At 38.2% G+C, this 19699-nt stretch overlaps 1 protein-coding gene across 1 annotated transcript in view; it reads left to right on the plus strand.

Moving 5' to 3' along the window:
* DUS4L (dihydrouridine synthase 4 like) overlaps nucleotides 1-19287 on the plus strand; it is a 37592-nt gene extending 18305 nt beyond the window's left edge. The window contains exons 8-13 of the mRNA XM_050325226.1: nucleotides 92-192; nucleotides 2286-2436; nucleotides 5958-6093; nucleotides 9066-9171; nucleotides 16643-16743; nucleotides 18311-19287. Coding sequence (XP_050181183.1) covers nucleotides 92-192; nucleotides 2286-2436; nucleotides 5958-6093; nucleotides 9066-9171; nucleotides 16643-16743; nucleotides 18311-18349 — 634 coding nt within the window. The 3' untranslated portion in view covers nucleotides 18350-19287. The remainder of the gene's footprint in view (nucleotides 1-91; nucleotides 193-2285; nucleotides 2437-5957; nucleotides 6094-9065; nucleotides 9172-16642; nucleotides 16744-18310) is intronic.
* The last annotated feature ends 412 nt before the right edge of the window (nucleotides 19288-19699 follow it).

The following is a 19699-nucleotide window of genomic DNA, read 5'->3' on the forward strand; positions in this document are numbered from 1 at the left end:
TCTTATCAATAACAAGGCTCTCTTCTGTGAGGTTGTTATGCTTTTCTTTTACGGCTTAATTATTTTTGAATAACACAATGCTGTTTTACAGATGGCAGAAGATTTTTATGATTCCTCTATGGAGCAAAATGGCAGTATTTTGGAACAAGATGTTCCTTACAATAATAGTTCTACTGATCATCTTGTTTCTTGGTAAGTGTTAAATATTCCATTTCTTGAGAAATGGGGAAAAAACTTGGTACATGGAGTTCATATCAGTAAATTAACTGAAAGGATTCAAGCCTAATGTAAATCACCTAATTTATTGAAAAGTTATACAGTGGAATGAAAGAGGAGAGGGCTTATACTGTATCCACATTGGGAATCCAAATGCAATAGTAATAATAGTGGTGAATGAGGAGGAAAAATGGGACTGGGTCTAGGCTGCTGCTTGGTTTCACTTTCTCATACAGGTAAATGAACATGTTCCACACAAGAATTTGGCTGAGCTGTGCGTGATGCAGTAGATGGCACTCTTTCCCTTTGTTGCTGTTGAAGAATATTTCGAATATACTGGGCTCTTTGACTACTTTTGCTCAGCACAGATACAAAACAGCTGTTGGCTACCTCTGTTATGAGTAGATCCTGAGGTCTATGACGTAGGAGTAAAGCTTTATTGAAACTGGAGCTTGAATGGTGACCATATGCCTGATTGATTTTGTTTAATGTCTGTCTCGACTGCTTTGTGTGGTAAGCACCTTGCAGTGATGAAAATAGTTCTTCTCTGCTTCAGGGATAATAGTAGTTCTCCATGGATATAAATGTTTCCAGCACCTTAGAATGAACATGCTTTTTAATTCCAAGCTGCTTGAAATAGGAAGAAAAAATGCATGGTTTTATTTTCTGCTTAGGGAATATACACATGCACTACATAAATAACAATGTCAGACCAGACTGCAATACTATATTCTTAATATTAAAAAAGTACTAGAAATACAAATAAAATTTTAAAATCATTATTTAAGTATTATTCTTATAAGTAGATCTTCAGTAAATGGCTTAAGATTGAAAACTAATGGATTCCATTTACTCTCTTGAGCTGTCAAACTTTGACCAAAGTTTGCTTTTGAATTGGTGATAGTCATTGATTTTGCAGAAAGATAAAGTTGTGTTAAAGTAAAGCAGTGATGAGATACTTGCCCCATGGCATAAAGTGATAGGTTATTGCAGGACTAGACTCTTCCTATAACACAGGGACATGCATTTGTTTACTCCTAGTATTTGATGCATTGTTTGAACTTCTACTTTAGGATTTTTTTTTCCTTCTGAATAACTTAGGCATATGAAAGAGGCAGTCACAAGTGATGATATTCACATGTGTTTTCCTTTGGAATTGAGTTTGTCTGCTTAGACAAATGTAACAGCAGTTTAATAACATGGCCAAAATACTCTGCAGGAACTGATGATGTAGTGAAATTTGTATATTTGTTGATGCGCAGGAGATTTAAGGTGCTGTATTGGTTGTAGGAATGTATGATGACCTTAAGTTTATATATTGTCATATGAACTCTTAACTGGGTTAGATTTTGGGCTTGTGTGGATGTAATTAATTATAATGTCCTTTGAAAAGTGTTTGCAGTGTATTAGCCGTTTTGCAGAACTATCAGGAGTATATGATGAATGAAAAGAAGCTGAAAGATGTAGGAAAGATGATTGAAAGCTGAGGTATAGCTTACCTCCTCCATTCTGTTTATGATGTTATTGCAGTTAGTAGTTACTAGTCTTTCTATTTTGATAGATGTTACAGAAATCATTTTCTCCCTCCATGATTCAAGCATAAAGTAGGCACTTGTGTCATTAGTAAAACACATGCTTATCTAACAAACTCTATATGAAATACTTGATAAAATATTTTTTCTTTTCCCCTCTCTTCCTCGTTTCTCATTGTTTGTCCAGGGGGGGAATTTTAAGTCAGTTGTTAGCAGTGACATTTCAACACTGTGGGGTCTTTGGTAACATTTGTTGAGTGTGTTGCTTTGGCCTGATCCCTGGAGTCTGGGTGCAAGTGTTAGAAATAACTGTTCAAGCATGTTTTGGGCAATAGCTTCTCATATTTCTGGAAATATGCTGCAGTGATTTGTCAAGACCAACGTTTTAAATGTATGGGTAGCATAAGCAATGCTACTATTTGCCCTATTTCTGTTTGCTGAGCAGAAAGTCCAGATACATATTTCTAGTACTGAGTGTGGTTTATCGTACATGCACACCCACAGATGTGAATAAGAACGGACTGTGTTTGTTTGCAGATGCAGTTAGAGAAGTCAGGAAGTACTCATCCATTCACGTGAACGAAAAGGCTGCAAACGTCAATACTAGTGCCTTTGATCACATTCAGATGAAACTCTTCCGATCACAAAGAAACCTCTATCTCTCAGGTTTTTCCTTATTTCTTTGGCTGTAAGTATGACATTTTTCCAACATCTACGTAGTATGTTTATTACAGGAACTCTATTGCAAAGTAAAGATTAGAAGGCCAATTTCAAGAGATTAAAGAATTAAGTGTGACCAGGGTGGATACGAGGCAAGTAAGGTCAGGGAAAATAATACCTTACAAGTATTTGAAGATCGGAAGGATATGTGAGCAACACATAGAAAGAAACATTTTGAATGCTGGAGAAAACGTGTATTTTGCAGAAGTTGCTTCAGGGAATACTCATTTTCTTCCTTAAAATTACACCCTTTTTTTGAACATGGAAAACTGAAATAAAAGAAAATTAAAAACTACAGTACTGTTAAAATAACGTTAATATCTTGCAAGCTGGTAATTTTGCATCCTGCTGTGTTAAGAAGCAAAACTTGAGCCTCACTTCAACCACTTCATCTCGAGCTCAAAGTTAAGAACTTGGATGATAAGTTAAGAACTGAGGATAAAATTCAGCTTTCAAGGAAAGTTTCAAATATATTTCAGATCAAGCACTTTGTGGTAACTTGCCTCTTATGGTGCTAGGATCTTAAATCTGGTATCCTAAAAAGGATGTTTAAATGCAGCTAATAAAACAGGGTAAAGGAAGGGACAGTTCTATACTGCCCAGCAGTAGCAGCCAAGACAACCTGTGGATCAGTAGCCACAACAACCTGCAGGTCTTAACAATGGGCAGGGAGCACATGAGCTCATTGGACACAGATAATGTGAATGAATCAAGACAGACGTGCTGGTCAAATGATTTCCTATTTGCACATTTTTGTGGTGACTGGGCAAAGAATGTTGGTCCTCTTAGGAGGAACTTCAGTGAGCTGCTTGACATTGCCTAAATATGCAAGAGGAGCACAGAATAAGAAAATCACAGAGACTTCTGACAAGTGATGTAAGGCCATTTTAGAAGATCATTGAGGAGCACTGAAGATAAAGAAGTGTCAAAGAAAAATTAATATGAAACCTGAACAGGAAAACATTGGAAAAAACAAAGGTGGTTCTAGCCTTGCACAATAGTGATATGAATGCATCGTGTTCTTCAACTTCCCTCAGAAAGGTTGAGTAAATATGCACAAATATGTTTTTGATCTCTGCTCCAAGAGAAATAGCTGGATTGTGTCCTGCACAAGAGCTGGACACTGGTCCCCCAGGATCCTACTCCCACTCAGCTTTCAAGGAAGAAAACTTCTCAAGTGGCCCCAGAAGATTTTATTGTGCATAAAAGTTCTGCTGTTGAAGAGGTTTGCTTGAAGTGGTTTTTTTTGGCTATTGGCCTTTCACCAAAAGTTAGAAGAAATAAGTACTCCTACATTAGTGGCTAGATGAAAGGACTTTTCTTAATAGAGCTATTTTGCTTACCCATTAAACAGGAAAAATGTCTGTCAGAGAAGGTGGGGAAAATGTTCCTTGGGTTGTCTTGTCCTACACTGCTGCTACCATCACCCAGCCGAGTTCAGACCACATCTAGGTGTGAACGGGTACTTGGATGCCCCTAGTTCATTCTTTTTGTCAGTTTTAGTTCATTTCAGCACGTCAGCCAATAGGAAAATTCCAGAATAGTAGTAGATGGATATTCACAAAATGGAGGAGGCTGGGAGGTTGTCACGTGTGACAGGACAAGAAAATCTTTTCATCTGTGGTTCAGCAATTGCGGAACATGGGGTACAGATGAGGAAAATTACATCCTATCATTGGAGGTATTGGATCCAGCTGAGCCCTCATCTGCAAACTGCACAGGAAAGAGAAAGGTCATAGTTTCCAGAGACTGTCCCCTGGGTAGGACAGACACCCATCTGTTAGTTTGACTTGATGTCTTGGAAGATGTGGAGAACCTACTAAGGCTTCTCTGGCCCTCTGTTACCACACACAGAACCAGAGAGGGATGAGAAGGGCTGAAAACCAAAGACAAGCTCAAGAAAACATGAGCCCACTGCTCACTGGCACCAGATGACTAAGTATTTGGAAAAGAGTGAGGCATTGAGTATTTCATTATCAACCTTAGGTTGCTTTCTTTCATATACTGATAAGTTCTGCTGTTTGGCCTCCCTATTCCTTGAGCCTTCTGGGATAGTCAGTTGGTAATGTAACATCACCCCCACTAGCAGGTGCAACTGGGGAGTACATAAGCAGATTGGGCTCATAAAAGTTTGTGTTATCCTAGGATGGCATGTGCCCTTGCTGTGATGACCCATGGGGACCTCTGAGGAGAGAAGGCAGAAAAGAGCCTTTGAAGGGAAGATCCTGTTGGTTGCTATGTCTGTCTGGTAGTAGCTTGTAGAAAAGAAGGAGAGAGCTCATCTCAGTGGATCCACACAGGAATGACAAGAGGTAACAGGTCAGGAACTGAGATGTTCTGACTTGTGGTACTTCTACTATCAAGAGCAGTTAAACACTGGAACAAGGCCCCTGAATGATGGTGGAATCACCCATTATTGGAGATGGCAGGAACTCAACTGGACAAGGATCTGAGCCAGTCTGCTCAACCTGTCCCTACTCTGGGCAGGATGACCTCCAGCAGCTCCTTTCAACCTGCATGATTCTGTGATTCTGTTTTAGTTGTGATGTTTTAATGACTCCTCTATAAATCAGTAAGCAATAGTAAAACATGCTAAGCCTTGGAAAAACACTGAGGTAGAGGCCTTAACTTTCTTACTAATCCCCAAAAAAGTAAGAAAATGAGCTTTCAGTGAAGTAGCTGGGGGATGAGGGGAAGCTTACCTTGAAAAAGTCTACTAATGTTCTTTCAATTATGAAAAAGCCAATTACATGGATCCTCAAATTTCTTTGAAGAGCAGCTGCATAGTTATATTACAGGCATTCATTTAATTCAGTATTACTTTGGCTTGATTCAGCAACATACTGCTTTGAAAGACTCCAAGATGAATAATGAAAGTAGTGATGCAAAGAGGCCATCACTAGATCAAATCTAGGGAGGTATTTGCAAAGCTTAGACTTGAGGTGCTATATGTGTGCTCCTGATTTAACTGTATTGACAAAGTACTTTGAACTGAATTGAATGCTAATTTTATTCTTGTAAGAATAAATAATTTTATTCTTGTAAGGCCTTTTATAAAGTTGTGGGGTTGGTTGTTTGTTTTTTTTTTCACTGTACTCCTTACCATAACATGTTTGGGTCTTGAATTTGGAGATCCGTCCTGTTTAAAAGTAATTCAGCCTTTAAGCAAACAGGTCTAACACCTTAATGGCTGTGGGTATTTAGGAGGAGGGAGGTTCTGCATCAAGTAAAAATCAGAATGTTGATGAATAAAAATATTTTCAGTCTCTCCTTTGATTGTTATTTGTCACGGATGAACCTGGATGTTTCCCTTAAGGTCCTTGAACAGTTTTCTTCTGGCTTTACTTTTACAGCTAATGCAGCAAATGAAAAGGGCTTGCTTTGGTTTTCTGGCTGTTTTGGTTTGGTCTTTGTTGGTTCTGTTTATGCTATTTAAAAAAAAAAAATTATGCTGAGAATTACTGTTCTGTTCACTGTATTTCTTTGCAGTGTATTGAGACGTACTGTCACCCTTCTTACTCAGTTGGCAAAAGAGATGGCATCTCATGCAGCTCTGGAAACGCAAGTAAATGATGCTACTGAAGCAGCCAAAAAATACATGACCGAGAATGAAAGGCTGCAGGAGGTATCTTTGAGCTTCTTTAGTTGTTTTCTTACTCAACCCCCCTGGTGGTCTAGTGGTAAAGGCGCCGCGCTGTCACCGCCGAGGCCCGGGTTCGATTCCCGGTCAGGGCCACTCCCGGGCAGGTGGAGCTCGTTAGCCCTTAAAGGGCAACCCACCTACGTCCTAAGGACCTCGCTGCCACCGTCCAAGCTTGCTTGGCCCCGGCAGATGAACCTTAGGATTAAAGGGTGGGCTCAGTTCCGCGCACACTGTGTCTCACCTAAAAAATCCAATGCGCAGGCTAGAAGGTGTAAAGACCTTCCCCGGATCTTCACTCGTGAAGACTGGCCATTATTTATTAGTTAGTACAAGATACTCTGAGGATGATTTGTTACTAAATAATATCTGTTCATTTTTTTCCCTCTGGTGGAAAAAGGAAAAAAAAAATATCTAATTCAGAATACTGAAAACAAATTTCAGAAGCATTTTACTAACAAAGGAAACTGAAGTAACACAAATAAATGATGTTCTGTCTTTCCAGCACAAATTTCATCAAAGTACTAAGAGATTCTTAAAATATCTTTCTGAAATTAATCATAACAAAGTAGAAGGAGACACTAATTTTACTCTTTTTATCCTGAACAATTGACTAACAGTCAATTGTTATTGACCAATATAGGTCAAGGCTATAGCAGTCCAGGACAAAAAATCCTACAATGCAGCTGTTCTCATGCTGGCTGTTTCTTCTTGATAGGATTTTCTTCAGTCTTGAAATTTATTTTCTATTTGTAAAACTGATATTTTGTAGTTACTGTATTTTGTGTTCTTGTGTCTTTTTATGGTGGGTCAACCAATTTCCTACTACTTTCCTTTCTTAGTAGGACAGTGCCGTAGTATTAATGAGAGCAAAAATTTCTTACTTAAAAGAACCACCAATGGATCAAAGAGATGTTATTTTTATGAGAAGAATGGAGAAAATTGAGCTATCATTTTTCTGTTGTGGTTCAATGCACAATTGTATTCAGGAAGGGAAGTAATCAAAGATAATCAAGATAAATGCATGAAATCTTTCCTTGATTAGTTTGAATTCTGTTTGAAGAGACTGAACCATAAGCTAGTGTGCAGATATGTGAGGTATGAAGACTTTTAGAGCATTCTTCAGTCTGGCACATTGTCAAAACAAAATTCACTGCAGGTGTGTACAGGTTTCTTTCGAGTTTGTCTAACACAGTGTCTATGGTTACCAGCACTGTAATTTTTTTGTAATAAATCTTCAGACAAAGAGAACAGACACTGGACAAAAAGTACAAGGCAGGATTTTAAAAATGCAGTTGTTTGAGAGCTGTTGTAAAACACGGATCATTAGAGCGTTAGGTGTTCCCTGAGTATGAAATGATTACAAAATTTTGTGATTTGGTATTTTGTGGAAACGGTAGAGACTCCGTCCCTCAGCCATGGAATTTGTCTCTTTACTGCCTATTGGTACTTTTTTTCTCTTCTCTGTTTTGTTGGGACTTGGCCAAAAGTCCTCTTTTTTGTTCTGCGTTCATATTCCCTTAGCAACACATTCTCTTAGCCACTTGTAAGCGATAGCCAGAAACTGGGAACTGTATTCCTGTCTGTTTCTATTTGTGTGTTTGACTGCATGGTTTGCAAAAACACCGGTAGCCACAGGTCCAGGCAACATGCTGTGGCTGGATCTCCATTGTGACGGACACGTGAAGTGTTTGGAATTGGAATATTTTAACTTTATAGACATAGTATAGACATAGTATGACTTAGATTTCTCTCATCCAGTGGCTTGGCCCCTGCATTTGTGTTTATTATTTACAAGTGTGCTTCATTCTGCCGTCAGAGAGAGGTGAGAGCAATTGCACAGAAGGCACTGGCTGCGAGTATAAATACTGTAAGTTTACTCTGGTGTGTGAAGTCTGCACTGTCTCCTGTTCAGAGATTCCATGGAGCACAGGACTTAAGATGAAAGTTTACAGAAATAGCTATTTGCATATTAATAGAAAGAGTTGATCCCAAAGTAAAGGAGGCAGTTGGCTATGTTTTACTTACCAGCAGTCCTGTGCAATCTCCACTCTTTGATTAAATAGCTCCTGGAAAATCTTCTTCAGCTCTTTTCCGTGGATTGTTTACCAGTCTTTATAAAAGGTTCTTTTTCTTCATCTTTATAAACAGGTTTTTTTCTTCTTCCCAAAGTAATTTTTTCCTGTTGCTCCCACCTGTGCCTGCTAAACTCTGACATCACAAGTTCACATAACAGCTGTTTATCTCAGATGCTTCACTTTTTTCCATTAAGCATTTACCACTTTTTTGCCATTTTCATAATGGAGATGATGTGTGGTTGGGCAGTAGAGGCAAGTGAGCAAAGGGTCTAATTACGGGGTCTAATCTTACATCTTAATAACAGGCATAAGTATAGTAGTGCCAGCAGTTTTATAGTATAGGGAAGGTATTGGTCTTGTGCCTAGTGTTTACAGGGCTTTTCCTGAATCCTTTCCTAGTTCTTTTTCTTGAATTTCACTGGAAATTGGGTCTGGATATTGAGGTATTTGAAGATTGAAGAAGTAGCTGCAAACCTACAAGGAGAGAAATCACAATAAACTATTAGAACAAGTTACACATAACCATGACAGTTTTCTGTCACTGGAAGTCCCAGCGTGTATCTTCTGAAAAATTCATTTATAACATAAATGAAAGTTGTACACCTGATGCAGGAATACGCAAACACATGAAACAATACCATTCTGTTACAAGTATGCCATTACTATCAACCTTAAACATTGAGCTTTTTTATCTTCCTTTTTTTTTTTTCTAAATTCAGGGGGATTTTTTTTGAGAATGATTATCTGCTTGTATCATGTTGACATTTGATAAAAAAACTTGTTGCTTTGCAAGATTGAAGTTGCCATTCTTTGGGTGTTTTGCATTAATGTCAGGCTAATGAAAATAAAATTAATTGTAGCAACTGTGGTTTTTATTAGGCCTTGAGTGGACAAGGAAGTGGTAAAAAGAAAGAGGAAGCAACTCAGGAAAAGTTGAAGGGGGAAGTTGAACATTTGAAAGCAGAACTACAGAAGACATCAACTGGTAAGCATTAGTTAGGACTTCTTTGCAATTAAGAATAAGATGAATGACAAAAATGTATTCTAGGTATAACATTAACTAACTTCATCCATTTTTAGAACTCTTGGCATGGGATTTCTTTACATTTGACTAGGAACTGGCAAAATATCACTGCCATCCCTGTACTTTAGGAACTGTGTCATTATGAAATGTGTACAGTGTTCCAGAAATGGAACACCTTAATTAAATTGTAATTATTAACAAATTGAACAGATATATTTAAGTGATGTTGGCTTGTCTTCATCAGTGACGTGACCGGGATGTGGAATCAATTGCAGGTTGCTTATGGGCATGAGTTTGGTCTTTCATGTCATACATAGCAGCCACTCTCCCTGTATAAAATGGGGAAGTATGTGGTTGAGGTGGTTTACTGTAACATAGGTTTCTGTCAGCAGAGAAACCCTTGACTAGTATTCTAAATGTATATCTGTTCTGCAGCAGAGGTGTTAAAGTGTTAGATTTTTAATTTTTTTTTTTTTGTCTACTAGGAAACATACCTTGGAATTTGTAACATAATACTTTTGTTAGCAGCTTCCATGTTTAGGTTGTCAAAACTGCTTTATAGGCAACCCAAACTGAGATAGAAGCAGATTTTACCTGTTTGGTTCTGTCTTACCGGCGTCTGTCAAGGTGTGTGATGCTTATGAACACCTGCTCCTCTGAGATCAGTGTTTTTAAGATAACACTGCCTGTGATCTAGTAAACATTAATCAGGTGTTCAGAATGTAACAAAATACAGATTTTCATGGTACCAGATTGCATGTTGTCATCAAAACATAGCCTTGCTTTCATATTGCATGGCAGTGCTACAGAGCTGCAAGAATAACAGCAAATATTTCATGCATCCTTTTTCATTGTCTTTTTTCACTGGGAATTCAAACTAGAACTGTACAACAGCTGTTTTCAGCTGGGCTTGAAGCAACAACAATCTTTAAATAGAGAATCTCATTAGTTCACATTCTCAGGCAGGTTTGATGGTGGGTTTTCCCTCTCCTGCTGTTTTCTTGAAGAAAGGGGGGGGAAACTGCCTTTGAAGTGACAGGATCAATGGAAAATTTAAATGCATATGTTTTATTTAAACTAACTGGTGGTATGTAACACTAATATAATGTAAGCTTTTCAGACAGGAATGCTAGAGAAAGCTAAGGAATAAATAGATTTACCTCATGCTGCTTCAGCTGCATTCTCCCTGTGAGCTGTTGTCCATCTAAAAGATGTATAAATTAAGGCATTCTTGAATCTTTTGTTAGGGCAAAAGTGGGGGAGAGAGTCTTTCTTAGGAATGAATAGGAAAATATTTACAACCCTTCCCCTGATGCCATCCCCCTCATTGCCAGAAACCCCACAGGCATTACTATCAGCAGCTAGGTGGTGTTAAGGTATGTCTGCCTTAAAAAGTTAAAAACTTACTTAAAAAGTAAGTTTTCTTGAATGTTGTTTTGAGCAAACTGATAACCAGAGGCTTTAAGTACCACATCCACAGACACAGGTGGAATCGAATTTACTGTTTTCTTTTGGAATTCTGCAACTGAGCACGTGAATGTTGAGTTTCATGCTCACTAAGTGTGAGCAATGCATTACACAAAATGAAAGTTGAGATTGAAAAGCTTGTTTTACCTCTTCTAAACTACTTGTTTCATGCTACTGAGCTCACATGACTAAAGTAACCTTTCCTTTGTGTCCACAAAGTTCAATCCATGAAATTGGGGGGGAATGAAGAGTGTAAAAGGTGTCACCCAGTAATGAAACAAGGCAAAACTAGTATAAAAATGAAAACTTCACTGGATTTGATTTTGGAGGTTCTCTTTTTTTGTTTGTTTATTTTTCAACAATAGTATCAGTACGAGTAATACATTTGGATTTTTTTCTTGTTTGATTGGGGTTTTGCATTTGGGGTTTTTTTTTGCTGTTTGGGAGAAAAAACAAGTATAATCTTTTTTCATAGGGTAGTTTCAAATATCCATTTTTCTGTCTGGGACATATGTTAAGCTACTGATGCATGGTGATACATTATTTTATACTGGGCCACATGTTGAAATGTTGATTAACTCAATAGAGTGGCAGCCAGGAGGAGTCCTAAATGTAAGGCTGCTTCACATTTAAGAACACAGTTTAGTATCAGATCAATGCTGTGACTTCACTGGAGATCCAAATTTTCTCTAAGGTTTTGAGTCAGTATTTACAACTGGCAGAGAAAATACTGTGTATCTCCTCTTTCTGAAATTATGACTGAAATTATAGTGTAGACAGAAATTATTGCAGACTTTCAGGAGTCTCTTCAGTTCTCTTTTTACAGGAAACACAGTCAACTTCTCAATTAACTGTAAGTGAAATCCTAAGTTAAGACATTTTTGCACCTTCTGTGCTTTGAAAATACAGTATGAAGACTGAGTAGTGAAATTTGTAAAATCTGAGGAAAGGCTGGAAATAAATGACAAAGATTTCAGCCAAATTTGTTTGTTTTTCAGACTTGACTTTCCTATTCCTCTTGATGCCTTTTTTTGTTCCAGAAATGAAGAGGACTAGTTCCTCACTTTTGCAGACCCACATATTGTTGTCAGGGCTTTATAAGCACCCAGCAGTGGGGCTAGCACTTTGAGAGCCTAAATCCATTTTTAGCATACCTAGACATGTAATAACATGACTGTATAGAAACCTTTGACATGATAATTTATTGATAAAGTTGTATATGATGGAAAATATCTGATTGATACCTCCAAGCAAATATACATACTCATAGGAGCACGCAGTACAGATGTGAGAATTTTTCTCTTGCTACACATTAGCCATATTTCTAACAAAATGTTGATTCAGGTAATTAAAGGCTCTCAGTATGACTGCAGGGCTTGGATCTATAGGGATTTTCTGGGGAAGGAAGAGATGCTAGGATATTGTTTTCAGGATTTGAAAGCTCTCCACCAAGCCACAAGAAAATAAATTACATGGAATTGAAAATGAAGTTAGAGCTGAGAGACGTGTCATAAAGCAGCAGTCCTTACAGCCACCCTTGGGCTGGGGGCAGTAACAGGGCTAGCGGTGCATTAACTTTCTTTTCTTGCTTACAGATCCCACACTGTGGAAATGCCTGTGTGTGAAATGTCAGTTTGTTATTATTGGACCCTTGGGGCAGGAGGGAGACCTCTGCAATGCTCTACTATTTCAACTTCTATCACATCATTTTTAGTGACACTTTCCTAATGTATGGTAAAGGCTTCAGCTTTGTTTACACAACATGAATTTATGCAGAACACATAATATCAATCAAGTTGTGTGGCAGAACAGATGGGTGACAGACTCTTGTCCAGCTTGTTGACTCCTGGCTTTTCTAACAGTATTTCATAGCAAATGGCATGCACCTTAAGTTTCTGCCTGCAGCTGATGTAGCACAACAGGCATTGAAGTCCCAGCATCTCTGTGTGCAGTTATTTGATCTGTGGCATTAATTGGATCTTTGAGCTGAGTTAGTAGCACCACACTGAGACAAAATCCAAAGAGTATTTCTTTGTTTGTTCCATTAGGATTCCACTCCGTGAAATACATGCTGGCTCACCAAAGTCACTGAGATGCTTTTGAAGTTTAGTTCAACTTTTTCTGAAAATACTCCCTATTTATATATCATTGTCATAGGCATACAGTGCGGCAGGAGGAAATTGTGATGAAACTTCCATGCATCCCTTGAGGTTTGTTTTGTGTACAGAATGTGTCATGAGTGTTTCTCGTTTCATGGTTTCATAGTGTTGTAGGAGACAGGAAGAGAGCAATAATTTATGTGGAGGGCTGGTTTTGAAATAGCTTTTAATTGTTAACTGTTCTAGAAGGGATGAATGTACTGATGTACAGCTCTCACTTAAAAGTGAAAGGTGTTAGATAATTAAACAATACAGACATTAGGAATACATTTCATAAAACTGGCTGCAAGGAAGAGTTCAGCTTGGCCTCTGTATTGCCAGGCCTTTGTGTTGCCCTGTGTGAAAACTATGTTGAGCTCCACTGTATGCACTCCAGTTTTTTTAAAAAATAAAGGAATTGGCCACCATCTCATGTTATTTAGCCAATGGCAGAGGAGGTTTTACAAACAAAGTCAGTCTTACTTAACCTTGCTTTTTACCTGTGGGATCCTAAGCTTGGTGGGAGCCATTGCACAATGTCCCACGCAGTAAGAGTTGATTGGAAGGTGTGGCACTGCATACACAAGAGTGGTTTTGTTCTACAAGGCTGTTTATGCCATCAGAAGATTCTCTTAATATCCCTTTTGTAAAAGAATTTCATTTAAGGTTACAAAAGGTATTTGAAGCAAATTTGTGATTGATTTTTCTGGCCCTGCCTTTTTGTTTTAAACTCTATCTGACCACTTTATCTTATGAAGAGAATTCAAAATTGGTATGGAATTACTTGACTGGAGTTGTGTTCCCAGCCTTACAAGCGTATTTGTTGGCAAATCTTTTGTGCCGTCAGTGCCTAAATTCTTAAATGTGAATAGCTCTTTCTCAGCTTGAAAACTCTTAAAAGAGTGCTCTTTCTTACTTTTTAACTAGTCCAAATCATTTGGGTTGTAGGCTTGTATTGTGAGCAATGCTAATGTAAGTTCCAGATCGTTTCCTTAGTAGCAAGCACTGTAAGTCAAGTGATTTAGTCATACCAGGGCTAGTACTTGTGCAAGAAAACACCCAAAGAATCATCTGTTGGTTTTGTTGCTGTTTGGTTTTGTTTTAGTGTTTGGTTCTCCATGCTCATTGAATGAGAGGATCATAGAAATGCTACAGCTGCTGGGCTGTGGTAATCTCATCCTGCTTCGAATTCAGAACAATCTGAAGTAAACTATCTGTCCTGGGTTAGGATACAGAGAATGTGGTGAGAGGACAACTTCTCTACTTCTCCCAGACTGTACATGCTATATTAGTTTATGGACCTCCAGTCACACATGTAACACAAATATAAAGGGATACCAAGTTTTCCACAAACGTCTTCCACTGAAACACTGTCCTAAGAATATTTTGTTGATTTTTATTTGAAGGGAAGGGGAAGAAATGAAAAAGGGTAGCCTACCTCTCACAGTACTGAGGCTGGATTTGAGTTTATGGACTTACTGACTATTCCTCTCATTAGTTGCATGAATGTAGAAGCAGCATCCTCACCTCCTGCCTGCTCATGCCTTTTCTTGGTAGGAACAGTCAGCTGTTGGGGTTTGCTCGCTGCCAGTGCAGCTGTTCTGTCTCCTGTGAGGAAAGCAACAGGCCAGATGGAAGCCAGAAATAATAACTGTGTAGTGCACACAAAGGATCTTCTGTTTCCTACTGGATCCATGTTCATATGATACAGTCCATATGGCAAGCAGTGTACATGTGCCATCGACTGAGCTGCACTGCAGTGCTTATGCAGTGCAGGAGAGTTGAGCAGTGAGGTATGAACAGGTTCTGTTGCTTGACAAGAAGGCATCCAAAGAAATTGGTGTACTGAGGAATTCACATTGTCACAGATGTGATGCTCCTTTTAATTCTGTGACCCCAACAGGAATGAGTCTGGGTTTAGTGGTTTGTTGATGTTTTTGGTTTTTTGTCCATAGCCAACACAGGTGGAAAGGACAGTCTGTTCCCTGCTTTTTCTTTTTTTAGGGTTAGGTGAGGTATTCCTCTCATACATCTGTTTTGGTCAAAACATTAAAACAATGCAGTAACTTGTTTGCTTTCTTGATTTGTAGATGTTTTTAGACATTTTGTTCATGTTTTAAAGATAAAGTAGTTTTTAGTTGCAACTAAATTACTATGTTGCTGCTTATAACTAAATAGTATTAGATCAATAACATTGAGTTCCTACTTCTTCGGAAATAAGTTCTCATTAATTTTTCCTATAACTATGTATAAGAATGTTCAAACAAAAGCAGAATTTATCTTTCTAATTAGTAGATTCTTGAAGAAGTGAAATGGTATGTATGTACAGTTTTTTGCATTGGGGTTTGACTTGTCACAGGTGTTGAAATTATAGTTATACCAAATACCAATACCTTTAGAAAATTTGTATTGATGATGTCAAGAATGCCTTAAAGGATGAAGGATAACTGTGTGAGAGTATGGAAATTAAAGAAAGGATATAAAGAGATGGGCTGCGTTTTTTATCATGTTGGAATCAATAGACGTGTTATTAACTTTAGTAAATCAGAATTTCAGGGTAGGTAAAAGTCCTATTATTTTCCCAAGGAAAACCACTTGCAGGCTTCTGAAATAATAATTTTTCATCTCTACATTCGAATCAATTAAAAACAGCAGAAGTGGGGAGAGAGTTTTCCTTTTTGCATGTAGAAGAGTGATCAAGTCTTGTTTCTGATGTTTCAGGAACTAACACCCAAAGAGAAATCTGGTTCAGACCAGGCTGCTTGTAGCTCGATGCTTAACAAAAAACACATCTAGCTCCTCCTCTTGGGAATAGGCTCTTAGAGGTGCTGCAATTTTTGAGTGTCTTGAAGGTCTCTGGGAAAGAAGGCTCTGTCTCAGAGTTCACAGTCAGAGGATAGATCCACATTTTTGGAAAAATGAAATTTGCAAATGTTCTTTTTTTTATTTGTACCATCAGATTTGGTTGTTTGGGGTTTTTTAAGTGGCTGTGTGAGCCAGCCTTATTAGGTTGTTAACAACATTTCTTTGTTTTAGCATGAATATATGAAGTGTTAGGGTGTGCCTGTGCTCTACAGCAGAGAAATACAATGATACCTGAGGTACCTGTAGCAGAGGAATACAGAAATGTCTAAATGACATTGTAAGGTCCTGGGCTGCTTGGTACTGCAGTGTAGACATTTCTCAGTTTATTATTGTGTTGAGATTGAGTAGAGTAATAATTACTTTTTCTTACATTAAAAACCTGTTCGCAGTTGTCTGTCCTCCCACCACCATTTCTGCCTTCTCATCCATAAACTGATGCTTCTAATCATTTAACTCATGCATTGTAAAAGAACAGCATGCAAAGGAGGGGTTTGTGCTCTGATAATAATGTATTCTCTCCCTTCCACCATGTTTTGTGGATAGTCTCAGCAGGTTTCTGAAAATCTTGCCAAGTGTTTGAGTTCCCTCTTTGTTTTAGGAGGGCTGACAGTTTTGGGTTTTGGAGTTGTGGAGTTTTTGTGGAGTTTTTCTAGAACTGCCTCTTGCAATGTCACAGAACGCTGTAGTCATCACTAACTTGTCACCTCCTTCAACAGTTTATTGGTCTCGCCCTTACCTTTCTTATAGACCCTTACTGTTCCTTGTGCTGATCTTACTGAACACAGGTCATTCTCTTTCCCTGTCCTGGACATCTCTTCCTGTGTACATCTGTGATGTTTTAAATTTAAGGTTTTTTAGAGGAAGGAATGTCTACTGCAGTAGAGCCTTAATACACAACCAGGGCTCTGCAGATCTGCAGGAATACAACTAATAACTAAAACACCAATTCTGATATTTTACAGCTTTCCAGAAGGCAAAAAATGAAGTGGCTGCAGTTAAAAAGCAGTCTGATAGTATTAGAAGAGAATATGATCATCTGATGAAGGAATATGAACGGCTTCAGGTAGGTGGCTCTGGATTGCTATACAAGCACTGTGTTTTGAAATTGTTCCAGCAAAATTCTGCTTATTTGGTACTTATTGTGCAAGAGAATTTACCAAAATTTTTAGTATAGCATAAGGTTACAATGGGCAGCACTCCTTAAACTGTCATCAAAATAGTAGAATTTAGTTTTACAAGAACGGCAAAGTTTCTAGCATTTTCTTTTTTTGCACTTTGGGTGGCAAAGCTCAGGTCAAAATTGTTAGATTCAGTTTTATTGTCATTTGGGAAATAAGATTCAGATATTTTTGCATGTGATGATCAAATTGAAATCTTGTAAGAAAATTGTAGGAGTTGGGGGGGAGTATATACATCATTTATAAAAGTAATTGTATTTTGTTTGCTCTTTAAACATGTTTTTGCAATACTGGATTATAAAAAACCCCAAAAGTTCAGGAAGCTGTTTGATTGAGTTTGCATAGGTGCATGGTTATAATACCCAAAAAATACACCTATGAAATATACAGTAATTATTTCCGGCGCTGTCACTGCCGAGACCCGGTTCAGATTCCCAGTCAGGGACACTCCCGGGCAGATGGAGCTCGTTAACCCTTAAATAGGCAACCCATCTACGTCCTGAGGACCTCGCTGCCACCGTCCAAGCTCGCTTGGCCCCGGCAGATGAACCTTAGGATTAAAGGGTGGGCTCAGTTCCGCGCACACTGTGTCTCACCTAAAAAATCCAATGCGCAGGCTGGAAGGTGTAAAGACCTTCCCCGGATCTTCGCTCGCGAAGACTGGCCATTATTATTTCTGGTAGAACTGGGAGCCCTCTCTGTTCTTTTAAGTTGTCTGGCAGATGTTCATATGCTCCATGCCTAACATTTGTCTCAACCAGAATTCAATAAAAATGAAAGGTATTGTTTTTACAAGTAGTGATTTTGGGAGAAAGTAAATGATTGATGTTAAAATTATGATGACCTTCTTTTCAAGAAGAGCTCTTTGGTCCTATATTAATAAACAAAAAAAGGCAAATTTGAGGTGGTTATAAACTTTTTTCCTGTACTCTGTGAAACCACTTACTGATTCCCAGCCTCACCCTGTACTACAGAGGTTGCTCAACTGATCTGTGTGTTCAAATCAAGACCACCATGCATGGCCTGTCTTTGTTGTGCTTCCCTGTGTAATGAGCCGTAGTAGTCCTGCTGCATTTCTAGCAGGCCTGTGGTCTAGAACACACATCCTCTCCATTTTCTGTGTTTACCCCTGAATGGAAGGAACAGAAGGTACTGAGCACACAGAGGATGTAGCTCCCAGGGACAAATTGGTTGACAGCAGAAAATGCTTTCTGCTGAGTTTGCTGCGCAGTTCAGATGTAACATGAATGGGAAGCAGAACTAGGGTTGCACGGCCCTGACTGTGCTGGGATCAGAAGCACAAGTGTTGTGGGGGGTGGTATTGATTGGAACTTTGAAAGGTGTGTGGTGAGCAAATCAGATGTGGCTGCAACGGGGCAAAATGCAGCATGTGAAGTCAGTGGTTTCTGATCTTGGCCAAACTTAAATTATTTTTTATCTGTCTCTTTTCAGCAAAGTTTAAATAAAGCAGAAGATAAGAAAGACCTGTAAGTGCAGCTAAGATGGATGGCATCGGTACAGTTGCTTCAATGAGAAAAACCTTGTGCTGTTTATGTTCCTGATGCGTATCTGAAACAAAACTTGATTTTTCTGAAAAGCACATTCATTGCAGGTCACTATTGAGGTTCCTCTAATATATCTTGGTTGCCAAAATGTTCTGTGTTGCAAATAAAGTGTTAGGTGGCCTACTGGATTTACCCTGGAGTTTTCACTGCTCTCCTGAGGAGAAATTCAAAAATCCACCTGAAGCAACTTGACTGTTTTCGAAGCTTTTGCCTCCCATAAGGGTAACAGATCATGCACCATTTGCTTGTAGCATTTGAGTGAGGTTGTATATCACACTATATCATAAAAACACAATTATCTAAACCTCCTTTTCAACACCTGTTAGGAGTCTTAAAAATTCAGTTACCAGTGCATTGAAGAAGGTTAAAAGCTTTTCATCAGTCGTTCCACTTCAGTGGAAAATTGAATGACAATCAAAGGAAAATAAAGAAAGGAAAACTGCATTTTCAAATCTGTCTCACTAGCTTTTGACTTTCACTTAGCCACGTGGATTTGAGTGTATTTTGACAAACAATATTTTGCATGCCTCTGGTTTATTTTTCTTCAATATTTGGGTTATTTCAGTTTTGGGTTGGCTGGTATTAGCAGTCTGTACTTTTACACTGTTTACATCTGTTTACTCTGTATGTACCACCTAACTTCTTTTGCCTTGCTAAGTAAAAAATCTTTTTAAATGTAGATAGTTTGGTTTGTTTTGTTTTGTTTTCATGGATACGATACCTCAAATAAATGAGCACTGTTTTACATAAGACCTTTTTGGTATTCAGAAAGTTGTTTTGAATTTCTTATTTGTTAGTTGGTCCCAGTTTATATTTGGAAGTTGGATATGTTTGTTGTATTAAAGGGATTGTTTAAGTTCCTGAGTTTCTGGGTTTATTTTTATAAATCTCTCCCAGTATGCTATCTCATCATAGTTAACAGGTATATTACTAGGAAAAAAATACACTTCTAGCTTGGTGATACCTAACTTTTCATGAAAGCACAATCTTCTTCATAGGGGTAATTTTGATTGTTCTGGGAATAGGATTTGTTTAGCTTAGAATTTAAACACAGCTTATCAAGTAGTATAAAGCATAATAACAGCATATTAAATAAGAATGCATATGTTTTAAAAAATATTTTATCTTTGCTGAAGTAGTACAGAATGTGTTTTCAGAGATTCTGTGACACTGCAGATTTTTTTTAATTAATATAGAAACTTTCAGGATAAGTTACAGGTTTTCATACCTGCATACATGTAGTTGAATGCATCTTTGAGTTTTTTGCCCTCCCCTT

This window comes from Myiozetetes cayanensis, unplaced genomic scaffold, assembly GCF_022539395.1.
Source record: "Myiozetetes cayanensis isolate MyiCay16 unplaced genomic scaffold, myiCay2020 scf3, whole genome shotgun sequence".
Classification (NCBI taxonomy): domain Eukaryota; kingdom Metazoa; phylum Chordata; class Aves; order Passeriformes; family Tyrannidae; genus Myiozetetes; species Myiozetetes cayanensis.